At 26.5% G+C, this 18,714-nt stretch overlaps 3 protein-coding genes across 5 annotated transcripts; 2 read left to right on the top strand and 1 right to left on the bottom strand.

Moving 5' to 3' along the window:
* The first annotated feature begins 68 nt into the window (after nucleotides 1-68).
* LOC141524406 (uncharacterized) lies at nucleotides 69-2,495 on the top strand. Its single transcript, XM_074238275.1, is given in 3 exon segments — nucleotides 69-216; nucleotides 292-1,439; nucleotides 1,442-2,495. Coding segments are annotated over 3 exon segments (1,992 nt in total). The 5' UTR covers nucleotides 69-205; the 3' UTR covers nucleotides 2,275-2,495.
* Nucleotides 2,496-2,656: 161 nt separating this feature from the next.
* LOC141524441 (uncharacterized) lies at nucleotides 2,657-4,046 on the top strand. Its single transcript, XM_074238332.1, has 3 exons — nucleotides 2,657-2,773; nucleotides 2,847-3,320; nucleotides 3,405-4,046. Exons 1-3 carry the CDS (start codon nucleotides 2,706-2,708, stop codon nucleotides 3,412-3,414), a joined length of 552 nt encoding a protein of 183 aa, XP_074094433.1. The 5' UTR covers nucleotides 2,657-2,705; the 3' UTR covers nucleotides 3,415-4,046.
* An 11,635-nt stretch (nucleotides 4,047-15,681) lies between these two features.
* Nucleotides 15,682-17,930, bottom strand: LOC141532141 (putative palmitoyltransferase ZDHHC24). Of its 3 annotated transcripts, none has more exons than XM_074250546.1 (2): nucleotides 17,864-17,930; nucleotides 15,682-17,613 (listed from the first exon to the last, which is right to left on the bottom strand). In XM_074250546.1, exon 2 carries the CDS (start codon nucleotides 17,591-17,593, stop codon nucleotides 16,949-16,951), a length of 645 nt encoding a protein of 214 aa, XP_074106647.1. In that variant the 5' UTR covers nucleotides 17,594-17,613; nucleotides 17,864-17,930; the 3' UTR covers nucleotides 15,682-16,948. The 3 variants fall into 3 exon arrangements, with proteins under 3 accessions (XP_074106647.1, XP_074106566.1, XP_074106492.1); XM_074250465.1 differs by having other exon boundaries at nucleotides 17,840-17,918; XM_074250391.1 differs by lacking the exon at nucleotides 17,864-17,930 and having other exon boundaries at nucleotides 15,682-17,849.
* Between the last annotated feature and the right edge of the window lie 784 nt (nucleotides 17,931-18,714).

Here is an 18,714-nt window from a genome sequence, read left to right as displayed (position 1 = left end):
TGAAGGCAGAGATTAAATATGAAAATTTTCTAGGCGTGTCTTTTAAGGTTGACATTGATTGGCACATACTTCAATTTATTAATGACTACTGTCATTAATTATGTTCCAGACTTGCCATATTTCATTAAAAATTCGTGTGAAAAAATGTTAGAATTACAAATTTGAGTTAATATTAAATTATTTTATAACTTTTCATAATTCAAGCATGGTCAAAAAGTATGTACTATTATCATGTAATTAAGTTATTGTAGGTTAATGCATAATTAATCAATTAATTTTTTTTTTATTCAGAAAAGTATCCAACGAAATCGATAAACTTAAAAATAACAAATATTCTAGTGAATTTAATCGGCTACCTAAATTAAGTCATACTATCGAATATGCAGAAAAAGCGATCCAGCACGATGATGAACCCAATAAAATTCAAGAAAAAGAAAGTAAGCCACCAGTTAATCCAAAAACAAAATTCACGACTAAAAAATCACACGAGTCCTTTTCTACTTCGTCATCAAGGCTAAAAAGTTTTCCGGCAGAAGAAATTAGAAGGATTCAGCTCTCACCAAAACCTGAAACTAATTTAAATTTTCAACAAAATGACGGTCAAGGTGATGGTTTCCTTCAATCTCTGTACTCTGAATCATTAAAGTTGCCTGATAAAAATTTTTCACTGAATCAGCAACATTTACCTTCTACTGAGTATCAACAAATACCTCCTGAAGATTCAAATTTTCATCAAAAATCAGATAGACAGATCCACAGACCATTTGTGCCTATGTCTCGAGGTTTAAATATTCAAGAACCTCATTTTGTTTTTAAAAATGATATTGATAATTTTCCAGCCTCAAATTACAGCATTGAGAATGAAGAAATGCTTGTAAATGCTAACGAAAGTAATCTTCAAGCTTCAAAAGCTTCTATGGATAATTTCAACCAGGCTAAGTATAAAAAAGAACCGGAAATACGTCCTGAACCTCGCTCGCAGTATAAAAGTCCACAAGTGTTGCATCAACAAAATACTCTTCAGGAAGTCCCTCCACAAATTTTTGCAAACCACTATTTTGAACCAGAGTATTTAAATGCTATAAATTACAAGCCGACATCTACTTGTGGAATGACTTCACCTCAAGATTTGATGATCAATCGATTGAGAATTAATCAAAGCAATAAGATTGAAAATCAACAATATTCTCATAAAAATTATTCTAATACACCTCGACAGTATCCACATTTAGAAAATACATTGGAAGGTCAAAATACTCAACAGTATCATGAATATCCACCGCAAAAATTGCCTGGATCTAAAAATAAAGAAATAAAAAAAAAAGTAATCCAATTTACTCCCGCAATGAAACATGACCAAGAGTTATTGATATCAAAGTTAAAGCAGCAGGGAATAAGTGAAGAAATAATAAAACGTCAGTTTGATGCTTTATTGACTGAGCAAAAAGACAATTGAGCTACCTTCAACAACTAGCACACCCAGAGAACCTCGACAAGTCAAATAAAATTGTTACAAAAAGAAAAATAAGCAGGAACAATGAAGATGGAAAACCAGAGTGGATGGCCCATATTACCCCACCTATAATTACTTACGCTAGTGTTAATAAAATTAAAAGCAGTCAAAATACCATAAAACAACAACAGAAAAAAACTGTTGGATTTAATAGCAATAATAAAGTGAATGTAAATAAAAGCTCGGAGCAAACGATTCAATATTGGCAAGCAAATGATAGGCAGAATGGAATGTACGTCAATTGTCGAAATTATCAGCCTTGGCACAATGGGGGTACTTCTACTCAAGACCGTCAATGTAATTGTCATCAGCACAGCATTGTCCAACATCAGCAATATCCTATTCGTCAACAAAATTTTCCTATGAATTCTGGACACTTTTCAGCACAATATCATCCACATAAACAGCATCCAGAGATCAATCCTCTAGGTAATGGTTATTTTATATTGTATGATCCCAGTCATCAGTATCAAAATAACGGAGAGATTGTTAGTTTTCAATCTAATCATCGTACTTTCCCGCATGACTATCGTAATTATCAACAAAACAGTGCGGGTTATCAGCAAAACTGGATGGACAATTCGCATTTGAAGCAACATAATCAACCTCACAATTTTGAAGTGTCCAAAAATTTACCGGAAGGTAATTTTAATGAAAAACAAAGAAAACAAGTTGAAGAAACATCTAATACTGTAAATTTTAGTCATTGCAAGAGTGCTGCCAGAAAAAATGCAAGAAACAATGGCCTGCAGGATGTATAAACAGTAAAAGAAGTCATAACTTTAGTATTTGGAAAATTTCATAAAAGATTTGATTGACGTAAAATTTAAATAGAATAAAGATAAATCTGAATGCAACAGCAAATATGATTGTATTAATTTAAGATGATAAAAAAGTACTAACTGATAATATTTTTGTGATGATAGATCTAATAAAATATTATATAGATTTTAGTACTATTTGTAAATTTTTCTGCAGTCAATCATGGTAATTTTATAATGTTGAAATAAAAATATTTATTTAGATGTTGAATGAATAAAAATTAAATCTGAGTTTTTAAACAAAAACCTACTATTTTGCATTTTAAACAAAAGAAATTCAATTCAATATGGCAGTCAAAAATTAAAAATAAATTATCTGTTTGATATAAATTTTTAGTATTAAGTTCCATTGAAAAATTGAAAAAATCAACATGGCTCATCACAATAAAAAAAATTTTATGGAAGACATGCAACTTATTATACATGAAATAGAAAACTTGTAAGTGTACTTATTGATACTTTGTTACTTGAAAAAAAATAAAATCAAAATAACCAAAAATTTATATGTGCAGAAAAATAGAACCAGAAGAGTGTAATGTATCGTGTCCGCCATTTGGGTGTCCTCAAGAACCTTGTCCAGGACAATTCATGAATACTAAAGGATGCGGTTTCATTGACATAAAGGTGTCACAAAATTCATCAAAATACTGTTCGGATAAAAATAAAAATTTGTCTTTGATCTCTACGTGTCAAGTACCATCAACAAAACCAAGATATGTACAGCCTGAATCTCGAGTTTTACCCAACTCTCAATCTTTGGTTGAAATTTGTTTTCCGCCAGTTTATACTCGGAATAACTCTTTTATCCAAAATCGTCAACAATATTGTTCCAAGTCTACTCCTTTGAACCATTTACATCAGCACCATATATTTCAGTCGTCTCATTTAAATTCCATAAGCGAGTCGCATAAAAATCAAAATTCTATGACGCCTACTCTTAAGCAAAAATCATGCCCACAATCTTGCATATTTTCTATTCCATTCCGGTAAGAGGAATATCTATATTATTAAAAGAATAAGAAAAATTTTGTTTCCAGCATAGTTATATGATAAAATGGGTTTTTTTTTAGTGAAATTTAGTGTCATTGCAAAGGTCCTGACTTGAATTCGTACCTTTTCAAGGTTTCATTCCATTCTCACCGAGAGTCAATTTATTATGATAAGTATTTAGGCTGCACTCGAAAATGCTCTAACTCTAGATACATAATTAAGAAATGACCTTTTATCTTGTGAAATATTGACATTTTTAAAGATATAAGCTCATCCCGATGTTACACTCATCGAGACCTTTTATTTGAGTACCCACATCAATTTTTCATATATTTATATATATATTTGAATTCCTAGTATTGTCTAAATACAAAACTTTTGTTTTTGTTTTGAGTGAGGACTGTCATTGACAATCAACGATTTGGTAAGAACAGCAACCTACGTAGCCAGCTAATGATTCTTTATCGGTATCACGAAGAGTACTTTCCATTTTATATTCGAATCATTTGAATTTCGACAATTTATAATACACATTAAAACAATATATAAATTAAGACATGCATTTTGTCACTCACCAACCGGTGTTCAGCCATTATCAGCAAAACTTGATCAATAAAGATGAGACCAGGAATTTCTAGAAAGAAAAAAACAAAAATAATTGAATTAAATACATTCTGATTTAAATAATATGATTTTATTATTTAAAAAAAAATTACCGATGAAATAGAAAAATTAATAATAATAATAATAATAATAATAATAATAATAATAATAATAATAATAATAATAATAATAATATCAATTTGAATTCAAAAGATCTGGAGCTCTGCTTTTTCACTACACTACCGAAATCGACGATTTAATGTTACGTTTTATGCGAAATAAATTATTCAAAGAGCTACTATTTACGCGCCAAAATCCATCAGGATTTTTTTAAGTATAAAAAATAAGTATTCTACTATTTATGAACTTTTATGACAATGCTGATAAATATTTTTGATTTTTTCAAAATTATTTCTGATAATATTAACAATTTATTTTTAATTTTTTGAGACTGGAGTTCGACCGCGGAGATAATCATATTTAGATTAATGGTGTCTACCGTGTTAAAGTGATACTTGGACAACGCGACTATCTCAAATACAAATTTACGCGATTTTACGAAATAAAATTCGATAATTCATACATATTATTATTCTTCTCTATAAATATCAGTATTTTGAGCAATATTGAGATTTTAAAAGGGAATAATGACGTAAAAATTATGAAAATTGTGGGAGAGAAAAAAATGATGACGCAGCGCTTATGACTGAGCGAGAACGAATGCAAAGATGGCCGACCAACGGTTCCTGTCTAAACTTGATGCGCAATAAACGAACGACTTTCAATTGGTTCATAGTCGCGCATGCGCGTTGCAATAAAGTTTAAATTTTTTTGTTCAGTCTTACAAAGAAAAATTGTTAAATCATTAATATAAATTGCAATTATTCAAACTTTTAACAAATGATTATTATCTTAATTTAATTTTTTATCTAAACATTTATTTTTTTATACATAATATATTAAAAATAATTATTAAATAATCCTCTAAATTAAAATACGTGATAATCTTGAAGTTAGTCAAAGGTCGAACTCGCAAAAATCGAGCCATGGTTCATTATTGGTTAAAATTTAAGCGCGCGCGTAGCGCGCTATTCAAATTTTTATAATTTAATAAATGTACAACAAATAAATTCTAAATAACTTTGATCAATGAATTGTTTCATTATATTTTAATTTAGAAGCAAAAAAAATAGTTAATTGATATATTTTTTTAGCTAATTAAAAATGTTGATAATTAATTTTTAAAGAGATATTATATATAATATTTTTTATACTTATAATGACATAATAGTTTCAAAATGACTAACTTTTGTGATCATTCGCTCTATGTAACAGTAAATATTTAAAATTAAAAATTAAAGTATTACTTATGACTTATAATTAATTAATTTATACTTTTACATTTTCAGATAATTTTTATGATTTCACAAGTTAATCAGTACAGCAAAATGATATTACAAAGTTAACTATAGTCCTGTAATTTTATAATTTTTTATGCCTGCAATTTAAAGTTGAAAACATATTTGTATTTTATAAACTATTACACAATGTATTCTGGCAATAAAAAAGATTTTTCCCTTATTTTCAATTCTTATTAATATATTCTTAGATATTTTTAATTGAATACATAAGATCATAAGTAAAATTAAAAAAAAAAAAGACTCACTAATAGTTATCTATAATATTTAAACTAAATAGTCAACTTCATATTAGTCTCATTTCATATCATTATAAATGTCAACATTTACTTATCTGTAATTGAAAATATTTTTTAATAATTACTATGAATATTGAAGAATCAAGGAACAAATTAAATGAAAAATCCGAGTCAATGCTGAATATCATGAATAGATTATTTGAACGTATCGTCCGTAAAAGAAAAAGAAAAATCGAAGAAAATAAAGCGAAAAATAATTTAGTCAGTATTTTAAGTTTTAATCATCTTTACTATTTTAGATATTTTAGAAATACTATTTTTATTTATATGATGTGATAAAAATATAGATCACACTTTACACTTCGGAGTACAAAAATTTTTTGTTGAATCATGAAAGAAAAAAAAGCAATTCAGCTTTTTGTTCAACAAAATTGACAATCTCTGACACAAAATGTTCACACATTCTGAAAATTATTCCAACTGAAATAATTTTCCGTCAATATATTCCAGGAAATATTTATAACACACTATTGACCATAACGAATATAGATAAAGTAAAAACAAATCTTCAATTTAAATCACATTTATAAAATAACTCTTACTTAAGAGCTTGATTAAATTTAATAGAGCTCGCATGTATTCCGTTTGACATATGAAAAAAATTCACCGTTTGATGTAAATGCTAAAAAAATGTTGATCAACCAAAAGCTAGCCCCAGGAATATCTCTAAATTACAATATAAAATTCATGCCTGAAGAAAAAAAAGATTATTATCATCAACTTGATATTGTGACTGATTGTCAGACTTTTTCAGTTCCTCTTATTGGTATAAATATTTATTCTTTTATTTTAATTAATAGCGGTACCCTTGCGACTTTCAAATCATTCTGAAATCAGTCTGAAAAAATTCTGGAAACGTTATGGAATCATGATGGTTCCAGAGTGGTTTTGTGCCTATTTTCCAGCATGAAACCAGAGTGAACCCAGACTAAAGCCAGAGTGGAATTAAAATAAACTCAGAATTAAATTAAAGTGAAACCAGAGTGAACCCAGACTAAAGCCAGAGTGGAATCAAATAAAAAACAACTGTTACGCTCGGGAATCGAATCTGGGACCTGACGCTTGAAAGACTAATTCTTTACCAGTTTACCGATGAGAATTACTTGAATATCAGGGTTTTTAACAACTACAAGTAATGCAAATCGTATACATGATCAATGCGTAATGAACAAAATTTTTTATTTCGTTTGTAAATTATTAATTATCAATATACACTGATAGAAAGATTTATTAACTATTAATAAATTTATTTATTCGAAGACAATTATTTAATTGGTTAAATTTTAATAATTTAAAATTAAAATAATTTAAAATTTAGCTCGATCAAATATTAAAAACAAATACGTGTAATGACATATAGTTATATATAAATTATATGTAATTATATGTAGTTATATAAAAATTATATATAATCTTAAAAACGAATGTATGTAATGACGTACAGTTATATATAAATTATTTGCAATTATATATAGCTTTATATAATTACATATAATCTTAAAAACAAACATATGTAAAGACATATAGTTATATATAAATTATATGAAATCATATATAGATTATATATGGTTCTATAGAATTATATATAATTTTTTTCCCGGATCAAACTGATCCCTATGTGAATTTCTAGTATTTTCAAAATAAAATCTTTTAAGTCATACAAAAATTCATAACATTTAAAAATTTTTAAATAGGGAACCAATTAATAATGTATAATACTAAATTCACCTGTTGACTTCATAATTTAATATAATAAAGATAAAAATAGACCTTTAACTAATTGAAAGTATTTTCAAATTACAAAATTTGTTATCTCTTATTTTGTAGAATGAAATGGTTGTTAATTATGTAGTCGAAAAATGCTATATGATTATCAATTTATTAACCATTTGTCGTCTAACTGTTAATATAATTAGGTAAATTATGAAAACTCAATACACTACACTCGTGTTAAAGTTATCATAAATATACTAATGACAAAATTGAGAATTATTCGAATTTACTCTGAAAAGCGCTAAACCCACGTTAAAAACATTTTCAAGACATTCTGAAAACACTCTAGTTTCATTTTGAATTCACTTTAGTTTCATTTTGAATTCACTCTGAGATTACTCTGAATTCACTCTGGGATCACTGAATTCACTCTGGGATCACTCTGGATTCACTGTGATTTGACTCTGGAAAAAAGGCACAAAACCACTCTGGATTCACACTGGTTTCAATATGATTTCACTCTGACTCTGAATACAGAGTGATTCCAGAGTGAGGTGAAGGTTGCAAGGGATACAACTTGCATATTTATTAACTATAATAATTCAGCAATAGGACCACGAGCTCTTCTTGACTTTCCTGATCAAATTTGGATGCCCGAAACGGCTGTAAAAATTCCGTCGTCAAAAATATTTTTAATTCAAAACATCGGAAATAGAAATACAGTGTTTACATCGTTTTCTGAAAGGTTTGAGATGTATTAAAAATATGAAATTTTAATTATTTTTAATTTTATTGTTTTAGCGAATATTTTTCAATTGAACCAAAAAGTGGAATGATTATGGAAAAAGAAGCTGTTCAATTCAGTGTCAATTTTATAACTTCAAATTCTGGAAACTTTGATGGAATTATTTATTTTCAATATGATACAGGTGTATGAAATGTTTTTAATTAATAATACTGAAGTTAGCAGTCAGCTTTTAATTTTAAGAATTTTTTAATAAATTAATTACAATAAAAAAAAATGCTTCTAAAAATTTTCACTTGTAATTTTTATTAATTTTTACATGTGAAACTTTTTAATTTAATTTTTTTTTATAATCATTTAATTGCTATAAATATCTAAAAAAATTTTTATGTCTATCAACTTCAGTGTCATTATAATTATCAATTATTAATTTTTCAAGATTATTACTAATATAATTGTTCTTGATTCTTCAGGAGAGCTAATAAGAATTGATGCAAAAGCAAATGCAGTTAATTGTAATATATATTTAAATAATGATCAATTAAAATTCGAAGATACATTTGTTGGTTTATTAACCAATAGAAGGTTGAAAATTCATAATGACAGTGATTACTTGGTCGAATTTCAATGGGTGAAGTATAAAGACCCTGAAACAAACGTTTATCACAAACAAAAGTATAAAAATCGATTTAAGAATTTTGCCTCAAAAATTTAAATTCTTTTTTATTTTTTTAGACTGACTGAAATATCTGGTGCAGCAAAAAGAATTTATACAGAAGAAATGACTTCATTATTAGAAGAAAATTTTACTTATTCGAATAATCATTTCTCAATAACACCAATCGTATTAAATTAATTTTTTTTTTATTTAATTTTATAATCTTATAAAATCTAAACTTTTTTTTTTTTTATTTAGAAAGGAAAAATATTACCCAGAAGTTTTACAAACGTTATGGTTGACTTTCATCCTATTTCAGTTGGAAATTTAATGAGTACTGCTTACTTAGAAGTTACAGGTCGTGTAGAAAGAATACCAGTGAAGTAAATAATTTTTTTTAATTAAAATAACAAAGAATAATAATTGAGATCTAAGATTTTTTTAAAATTCATTATTCAGCTCTTCAGATCTAAATTATTCTTTTGGTTTTAAATTAAACTTTATAAAAATTTTCTTTCAATTAATTTTAAGGCTTGGCGGAGTTTCAAAAGGCCCTGTTATCAAATTTAAAAATTCGATAATTAACATCGGTGATGTTTTTATATTTACTGCACACAATGTTCAAGTCAGTATTTTAATAAAAAATAAAAGTATGAAAATAATTATAACAATATTACAAACTATTTATTATTATTAATAGGCTATTTGTAAAAATGAAGGACTGGTTATCGGAACGTTATCTTATAAAACAAAACTTGATGACAATTTTACAATAAACGTTACTCCAGAACAACAAAAAATTAGAATAGAAGAATTTTCTTTTTTTAATATAACTTTTTCATCATCAAAATACGGCCAATTTAATGAAATTATAAATTTTATAATTGAAGAAAGTGACGAAATTATAACTCTTTACATTAGGTATAAAAAACGTTTAAAAAAAATTTTACTATTTATTCTAAGTCCAAAAAAAATTTTTAGTTTGGAGAAAAATTTTTTTTTGCATTTCTGGACGTTTCATGAAAAAATAAGTCGGTTTCCAAAAAAAAAATTTTTTCTCCAAACTAAAAATTTTTTTTGGACTTAGAAAAAAAATATAATTTTTAAATTATATGCCCTCATAGCATCTGTAATACGAAATCGCTTTATACAATGTAAAATTTTGTAACATTGAATTTTATTTTAGAGGAAACAGCATTTTACCAGCCTTAAATTTTGATAAAACTCATCTTAACTGTGGCACAACAGCTTTAGGTAATTTATTGCTATTAAAAATGAATCTAAAAGTTGCCAACAATTTGACAAGACAGTTTATTTTTCAACAGGATTCACTTCAAAACATGAAGTTACACTTTTAAACGACTCTCCGGTATCCGTAAAATTAAGTTTAACAATTCCAGATGGTAACGAGCCTCCAGTAACTTTCGAGTCTTTTACTTACTCAGCTCCAAATCTAGTATCAAACCCCAAAGAATTTTTTATTGAGCCTCAACAATTTATCCTCAACGCTCAAAGTTCTCGTAACATTATTGTATTATTCTATTTTTATTTTTACGTAATTTATTTTTAAAAAAATCATAAAATTAATTAATTAAAATTGTAATTTTAGATCAATTTTACTCCGAATATTGCACGAGAGTCAAGAACATGTCTCAAAGTAAAATTTGATGGATTCGACAGTACTCCCGTAACTCTTCCAATATTTTTCAAAAGCGAAGCTGCTTGTCTTGAAATAGAACCATCTAGCCATGTGGTTAAACTTTGCTACATAAATTTTCCATTTACGCTTCACTTTACAATCACGAATAAATCAGACATAGAAGGATTCGCCTACAATAAAAAAGAATCATCAAAAAATTCGGCGATATTTTATTCAATGTCCCGAAAATTGTGGTATTTAAAACCAAATGAATCCAAGTGTTCATCCGTGACATTAATAGCAACTAAGTATGGAAGACAAAGCATTGAGATACCAATTATGACATTTGGCAGTTTGTATCCTCAAACTTTAACTATTTCATACAATTGTCGAGGAGCTACTGTTTTATCAATCCCTTCAGAGCTAGATTGGGGAGAAGTGCAACTTCTCGAAAAAAAATCAATGTCATTTAAATTGGTTAATTATTCCCCGGCATCAGCTTACTTTGAAGCAATTATAAGCAATAAAAAGTCACCTTGGTCACTATCAACAACTTCTGGTGAAATAAATCCTCTTAAATCTGAAAATATAACTGTTACAATATTTATTAGAGAAGGTAAACAATTATTTAATAGTATATACGTTTTAGTATTGAACAGTTTGACTGTCACAATTGCGTTGAAAGCTTCTGGCGTTGGATCACCAATTATTATTGATCCAAATATTTTCCCCACATTTGATATGGGTTGTTTTTTTAACAAACAAAAAAACTGTTTATCATTAATGGTCACGAACGAAGGCACTCAGTTACAAAAAATTTTTTTTTCTTCAATAGAAATCAAAATTATGGAAAGTGATGAACCAATTACGCGTAGAAAAAAATTTTTAGTAGAACCATTTTTAGTAGATTTATTACCACAAAACAAACAGAAAATAAAGTGTATGGTATATTCTGAAAAGCTTGGAAATATTTCAGAAGAATGGTGGATTTATAGCTTATTACCCGGTCAAAAAATGTATGAGTTGATTGGAAAAAGTTTGTTTTCGGCAAAGTTTATCAAGCCATTGATAAATTTTAACAAAAATAAACTTTCATTTTTCATAAACATTGGATATAATTCAGAAGAATCATCAGAGAAGCTTATCGATGAAATTGAAGTTACAAATACATCTGAGTTAAGTTTACAAGCGCATGTTTCTATTAGAGCTCCGTTTAGTTTGCTTACGGATAAAAATTTATACACTCAAAACATTGCAGTAAATTTTTGTCATAATTTAACAAGAAAAATACAGATTTGTTTTATACCTCTAAGTGATTCGCAGTATTCATCAAAAATATACCGAGACAGCTTAAAATTTGAGTATGAGTATCCAAAAGTCGATGAAATTGAATGTGAAGCTGTGATAATATATCCTAATATAATTATTGACCCCGATAGTTTCCAATTTCACTTAATTTTAGGGAGCATAGTTGAGAAAGAGATTACATTGATAAATGAAGGACCGGTCACTGCTTATTACAAATTTTACTGGGCCAACGAAAATATAGAATATTTAAAAATAAAATCAGTTTCTCTTACTTCTGTCGATAGTCCGACAAAATTAACGACGGATGAAATGGATTTAGAAAATGGATTTCAGATATTTAAAAGGAAACTTTCTGAAGAAAGAATTGACAATTTTATTAAATTGTTGCCAATTGACGGATTTGTTCCGCCGTTTTCTAAAAAATTAGTTACTTGTACATTTTACACTCAAGATCCTTTACTTATAAAAGCTGAATTGCGATGCCAAGTTTTAAAAGGACCTTTGATAAGTATTAATGTTGAGGCAAGAGCAGATACCGTAAGATACCATTTAAGTACAAAAAATATTAATTTTGGTAATAAATTAATTTTTCAATATCATTCCGAAAAATTCACTCTTAAAAATATTTGCAATATTCAAATTGATTATAAATTATATATCGTTCCTGAAGAGAGTGAAAATCCTACGAGAATTTTTTCAATAAATCCCAAAAAAGGGTTCATCAAATCAGGAGAAACAGCTTTGATTACGCTTCAATATAAACCAATTATTCCAGGATACATTGAAGAGTTTTTTTACCTCGAAATTGAAAATTTATCGCCGGTAAAAATTAGCATGCAATGCCATGGAATTTTTCCTCAAGTGTATTTACCGTTACCGAGGGCTAATAATGATAATTTAACTTGTGAAGAATATTGCGCTCTTCAATATTTTGAAGATTTGAACAATAACGGAGAATTAAACAATAAAGAAAGTAGCTCAAAAATAATTTCAGAAACTGATTTATCAAGACTTACTTCAAATGGATGGCATGTAGTTAATTGCTGTGAATTATCGCAAATTGTGGACATAAAAATGTTTATTGAAAGACATTTTGCAACGGAATTTATCAAAAAAAATCATGCACTTTTAAACGATTATATTGCTACCTATGTCCTAAATTTAGGATATATTGTGACTGATCAATTGACTAGTCATTCTTTGAGAATATTAAATTACTCTCCTTGCAAATTATTTCTTCAAATGAAGCAACCAAAAAGTCAAAAGTATTTATCAAAATACGGAATTACAATTAAATTTGAAAACAGAATTTTAAAGCCTGCGGAATTTTATATTTTTGAAATTTCAATTAATCCGTCAAGCAAAATTTTTCTTGATAAAACCGGTGAAATTAGAAGAGAAATTTTTATTGAAGTCGCTGATGGTTGTACGGTTTCTATTTTAATAACAGGAGTTATCACTTCTCCGTCCTTAAAAACAAACACAAATTATATTAACTTTGAAAATATTTTTATTGGAGAATGTAAAGAGTCGCAATTGTTAATTGAAAATGATGGTTTTATTGATTGTCGTTGGCGGATAAAATTGTTTGATGAAGATAAAATGTCAAACTCATTTTACTTAATTGAAACAGAGGGAATCACTTCCCCTAAACAATATATAATGATTAATATCCGTTTCAAACCACATAAATCTGGTTCCCACGCGACTGACTTAATTATTTTTATAGAACAATCTTGTGAGTCTATAAAAATAAAATTAATTGGCAGAGGAGTAGAACGTAAATTAAATATCAGTGAAACTTCTATTGATTTCTTCGCAAATCTTCGTGGCTCATCAAAAGAGCATATTTTTTACGTTGAAAATCCAAATGTTTTTCCAATTGAATTTTATTGGGAGCATTTAGATAAAATAAGCAATCAAGAAAACAAAATTATTCTCGCGTTGCTTACTTATTATCAGGCTAATGAAATTTTTCTACCGATAGCGAAAATTGCAGCACAGCTTCCTCCGAAACTTTACGAGTTTTATTATTATTTGGTTGATAATGCAAAAAAAAGAAATATTAAAAAAGAAATAAATAATTTGAGTGAAGAATTTGACAATAAAAATAATTCGTGTATTACTTCAGAAGATAAAGATTTAAAGAAGTCAATTTTTTGTGATGAAACTGAGAGCTTGATTTATTCTTTTATTAATATTCTTCACAACCAAGACGACTTCTGGAAAACCCGTAAAGACCCAATTAAAGAAATCAATGATGATTGTTATAAATTAATGAATAAAAAAATTTGTATTGTATTTTACGGAGCGCCTTTTACTTCTTATCAAGAAACTGCGTGTCGAGCTGCAAGAAAAATTAACTTACCTTTATTAAATTTAAACACTGTAATTACTGAATTTATTGCATTGAAAAAGTCACCGAGTGCGATTAAAATTAAGGAAATAATTTATCAAAAGTATGAAGGGTTACTGGCTACCGTAAAAGGTCAATTAGAAAATTTTGAGTTTACCACAAAAATTAATAATTCAACTGAAAAAATTTACAATGAAGAAATCAAAATTAACGGATTGAAAAATGAATATTTATTTAATTTTTCTAAACCGAAAATAAATGATCTGATTGATAGCTTACAAACCATTCCTAGTATTGAGGAATTACATTCTATGGATCCATTTAGTTGTTTAGAGTATAAAATCGAAGGAATAAATTTAATAGAAAGCATTATTGATTGTAAAAAAAAATTAATCGATAAATCAAATGTTAAAAACAGAAAAAGAAGATCTAAATGTAAGAATGAAGAAACTTTTCTTGATATTGATCTAAATTTATTTAAAGAAATTTTAAAAGAAATATTTAAAAGCGATAATTTTAGAAAAGGTTTTGTTCTTCAAACTTTAGCTAATAATTTTATAAAAAACCAAGTAGAAATATTTTCGTTAATTATTAGTCACAGTTCGATAAATTTTTTATTTTTTGTAACTTTTAATAATTCATTGGAATTATATGAACGGAAATTAATGGAAAACTTGACTGAAATAGGAGAAAAAAATAAAACTCTAGATTCTAATAATAAAACGAATAATCACGAATTTGAAGATCAAAGTGTCGTTACTGAAAAAAATTTAGATCCAATTATTAAAACAGTTGAACAAAACTGTTCAGAAAAATATTTTGCAGTTAATAAAAAAGATAGAAAATCGGAATTGAATATTTGCAGTAAACAAGAATCTAAAAGAAAATTAAAAAGTCCAAAAAGCCAATCCTTGTGTGAGCCTATTTCATTTGAATTGAGTGATAAAGAAGACGGAATTAAAAAGAAGAAGAAATCAAAATCTGTGATTAAAGCTTTTAATATTTATAACTCGAATTTAAAATCAATGTTAAGAATAATGGACGATTGGATGTCTGCGTCAGATATGAATGATGTTCATCGATGGCATGCAAAATTTAGCGATCCTTGGGACCCTCGAATTTATGATTTGATAATCAATCAACTTGAGAGTGATTTTGTCAATAAATTATCTGCTGAACAAATTCGAGGTCCAAATCTTAATTCTAAGTTTTACAGAGTTTTAACGAAGACACAGCAAAGAAAATTATCTAACAGTGATGACCAAGTATTCAAATTGTATTCTTTGCCAAATTTTAGTACAAAGGATATGTCTGGTACACAAGTTGAGAACGTTGAACCACGTTCTGCTATGCAACCTGGTAAAGTCAAATACTTTAAAATTGTTTTCAATCCTGAAAATATCGGTACTTTCCGGCGGGAATTTTTTTTAAGTGTTATTGGGAATGCTAAAACTTATAGCATCAGTCTTAATGGTATAGTAAATAATCCGATTCTGTAGATTAATTCTCAGGATATTCTCAACATATTCAATATTTTTGAAATAAAACTGTAATTTTATTTTTTGTGTGATATTTAATATTTTTGTTTTCATAAACAAATATTTTTTATAAACTCACAAAAATATAAATTATTTAAGTCACAATAAAATATTAGAGAAATCATTATTAACAATAATTTTATAAATTATTAAATTGTATTGATTATTGTTTTAAAATTACAATATAATTAAAATAAAATACAATGACAAAAAAAAAGTATCTTCCAATAATTGTATTGATAAAATTGTTCAAAGCTCAGATTTTTTTTTGCATTGAATATAAATTAAAAATAGACAATTCGAAACAGTAATTGAAACATATTTCTTGAACATATTTCATCACTTGCATATGACTTGAACACAGTATTGATTTTTGCAATTGAAAATAAATTAACTTTGTAATATTGAGAAAATTAAAACTAATATAATTTTATTTGGTATTGAAATATAAATTAAGTGAGTTTAATAAATCATAAATAGTTTTTGCTTTCTTAAAAAAATTATATAAGAAATTAAATGGCTAGATTTTTTAATATTCACAGTGAAAATGTAAAAATATTTTACAGATATAATCAACTTTTAAGTTTTTATTAAATTTTGTATATAATAAATTGCTTGTATTGTCTGTGAAAATATTTGTCAAGTCTGTATATTGTATAAAAATTAATAATACTAAAGTTAGCTAACATTTTTAACTTTTTCAACTGCCTAATTTCAAAACACAATAACTGACAGATGTGAGATTTTTAAAAATTTTTCTTATTAAAAAAAAGTCTGCGCGCCAAATTGATAGAAAATTTGATTTTTGAGTAGAAAATACTTCAATATAAATACTTTTAAGAAAAAATACTTGAAATTAAAAGTTATAAGAAATTCAGGAATACTAAAAAAAATCAGGTATAAAAATTTTGCAGTTACTGTATTTTAAAATTGGGCAGCCGTTTTGATTTTTTTTAAATTATTAAATTAGAACTAAAAAATATTTTTAAAAAATTTCACGTAATGTTTTTCAAATTTTTTTTTAATTTTTTTGTGATCATTTTTTCAGTAAAAAAAAATTTCACTAAAAATTTTTTCAATGTCGGCTAACTTAATTTACATTAAAAATTTTTTTTAACATAAAAAGAAGTAATTTTTTTTCATAGCATTACATTGCTATAAAATGCAGCCTAATAAGTTGAACTGACTTGGTTATAAATGTCATAATTATCCCTGAAAACTGTGCAGAATCAATACAAAAATTGTAGCCGAGAAAATAAAATATTTAAGTAATTAAATATGCATACAAATGTATATATTAAAAAGTCTCGTAGATATTATTAATTTCAGCATTAAAATCTCAAAAAATTATCTATACTTCGAATTATCTTTCCACGATCCAATAGTACTCCAAAACAAACCATCGTGGAGTAAATCAGATTTAATGTAAGGCAGTAACCAGCACACATACCACCTTTTACCTAAAACATCTTTGATATTGTCTTTCCATCCAATATTATACTTAAAAATATTTTTATCTTTCTCATATGCAACAGTACCATTAAATACTAATCTTAAATGATAAATAAATAATGCGCCAGTAAATAACATACCAACAACAGAGATAATATAAAGCATTAAATAAAATTGTTCCCAGGAATCGTCAAATCCAAATATAAATATTGCTAAAGGGAATATTATTTTTATAATAGACAGAGGAAATTCAAATACTAATTTACTCCAAATGAAATAATTGTTGTAATAAAATGAGTAGGTAGCACCAATAAATATGTAGAAAACTAGCATCAAAAAATAACGATGATTCAAATAGCCGATGCAGCAGCCAGTGAATACACAGTGGTGATCACGTTTTAAAATGCACGTGTTACAAATTTGACAGTGCCAAGATCTTGGTGGTGACACTGCTTCACATGATGAACAAAATCTCCAGCCATCCTTTACTTTAGCTTTGCTTATTGACATTATTACCGGCCTTGTACTGGTATCACACATCACTGCATACGTGTAATTGCCTACAATATTGATCATTATAAAATTACCAAATATAAAATGACAAATATACAATGGTGAACCAGCTTCAAATAAATCCGGCAATACAATCCATAATTCAAACCAATAAATTAGTGGGATTATTATTAATATAAAAAACATTGATAATCCATCACCAATTGTTTTTGGTAATACTTTTTTACGTATATTCATTATTTATTATTGTTATTTTTTTATTTTTCACTTTACCAATTTTTAATTACTAATACTAACTCCATCAATTTTCTTGACATTTAAATTAAATAATAATAATTTTTTTAATTATTTACTTGATGTTCTGGTTTGTTTATTCAACAAACATCATTAAATAAATTTGACAAGATAGAGTAAAAAAAAATAATATGAAAATTGACTTATCAACTTATAGTAATACTTGAAATTAGTTCTGTATTTTAACACGTGGTGTTCAGGAAAACTTGATAATTTGTTTGTTTTTAGTGACACTGAAGTTGACAGATGTTAAAAATTTTTTTAGAATTTAATTATTATAAAAAAATAATGACATTAAATTTAGCGGTCATTTTACAATTGTTTTAATTTTTTTTAGCAAAAAAAAATTATTAAAAAAATGGACTTGTGGAAATTTTAATAAATTAAAAATGCAATTTTTTAAAAATAATTTTTTTGTTAAAGAAAATTAAAAAATTGTCAAGTGACAGCTAACCTTAATGTCATAAAAAATATTATTAAAAAGTTTCACATGTGAAAATTAATAAAAATTACAAGTGAACATTTTTAGCCGATATTTTTAATTTTTTGATTTCTTTTTAATAATTAAATTGAAACAAAAAAATATTTTTCAAAAATTGCACATCTAATTTTTTAAATTTTCTACATGTGAAATTTTTTGTTTTGATTATTTTAAGTAATTTTTCAACATAAAAAATTCTAAAAATTTTTAAATGTCGGCTAATTTAATTTTTATTAAAAAATTCCACTTATGAAAATTAATAAAAATTACAAGTGAAAATTTTTAGAAGCATTTTTTTATTGTAATTGATTTGTTAAAAAAATTTTTAAAATCAACAGCTGACGGCTAACTTCAGTGTTATTGTTTTTATGCA

Source organism: Cotesia typhae, unplaced genomic scaffold (genome assembly GCF_013202065.1).
Source record: "Cotesia typhae breed Kobodo isofemale line unplaced genomic scaffold, CoteBio_Ctyphae contig_11, whole genome shotgun sequence".
NCBI lineage: Eukaryota > Metazoa > Arthropoda > Insecta > Hymenoptera > Braconidae > Cotesia > Cotesia typhae.
This window is presented reverse-complemented; position numbering and strand designations above follow the sequence as displayed.

What these genes read in the sequence shown, in the direction of transcription:
- LOC141524441 (XM_074238332.1), top strand. Translation starts at nt 2,706, where the DNA reads ATGGCTCATCACAATAAAAAAAATTTTATGGAAGACATGCAACTTATT. An exon ending in ATACATGAAATAGAAAACTT is followed by an intron (nt 2,774 to 2,846) that starts GTAAGTGTACTT and finishes TTATATGTGCAG; the next exon opens with AAAAATAGAACCAGAAGAGT.
- LOC141532141 (XM_074250391.1), bottom strand. Translation starts at nt 17,803, where the DNA reads ATGAATATACGTAAAAAAGTATTACCAAAAACAATTGGTGATGGATTA.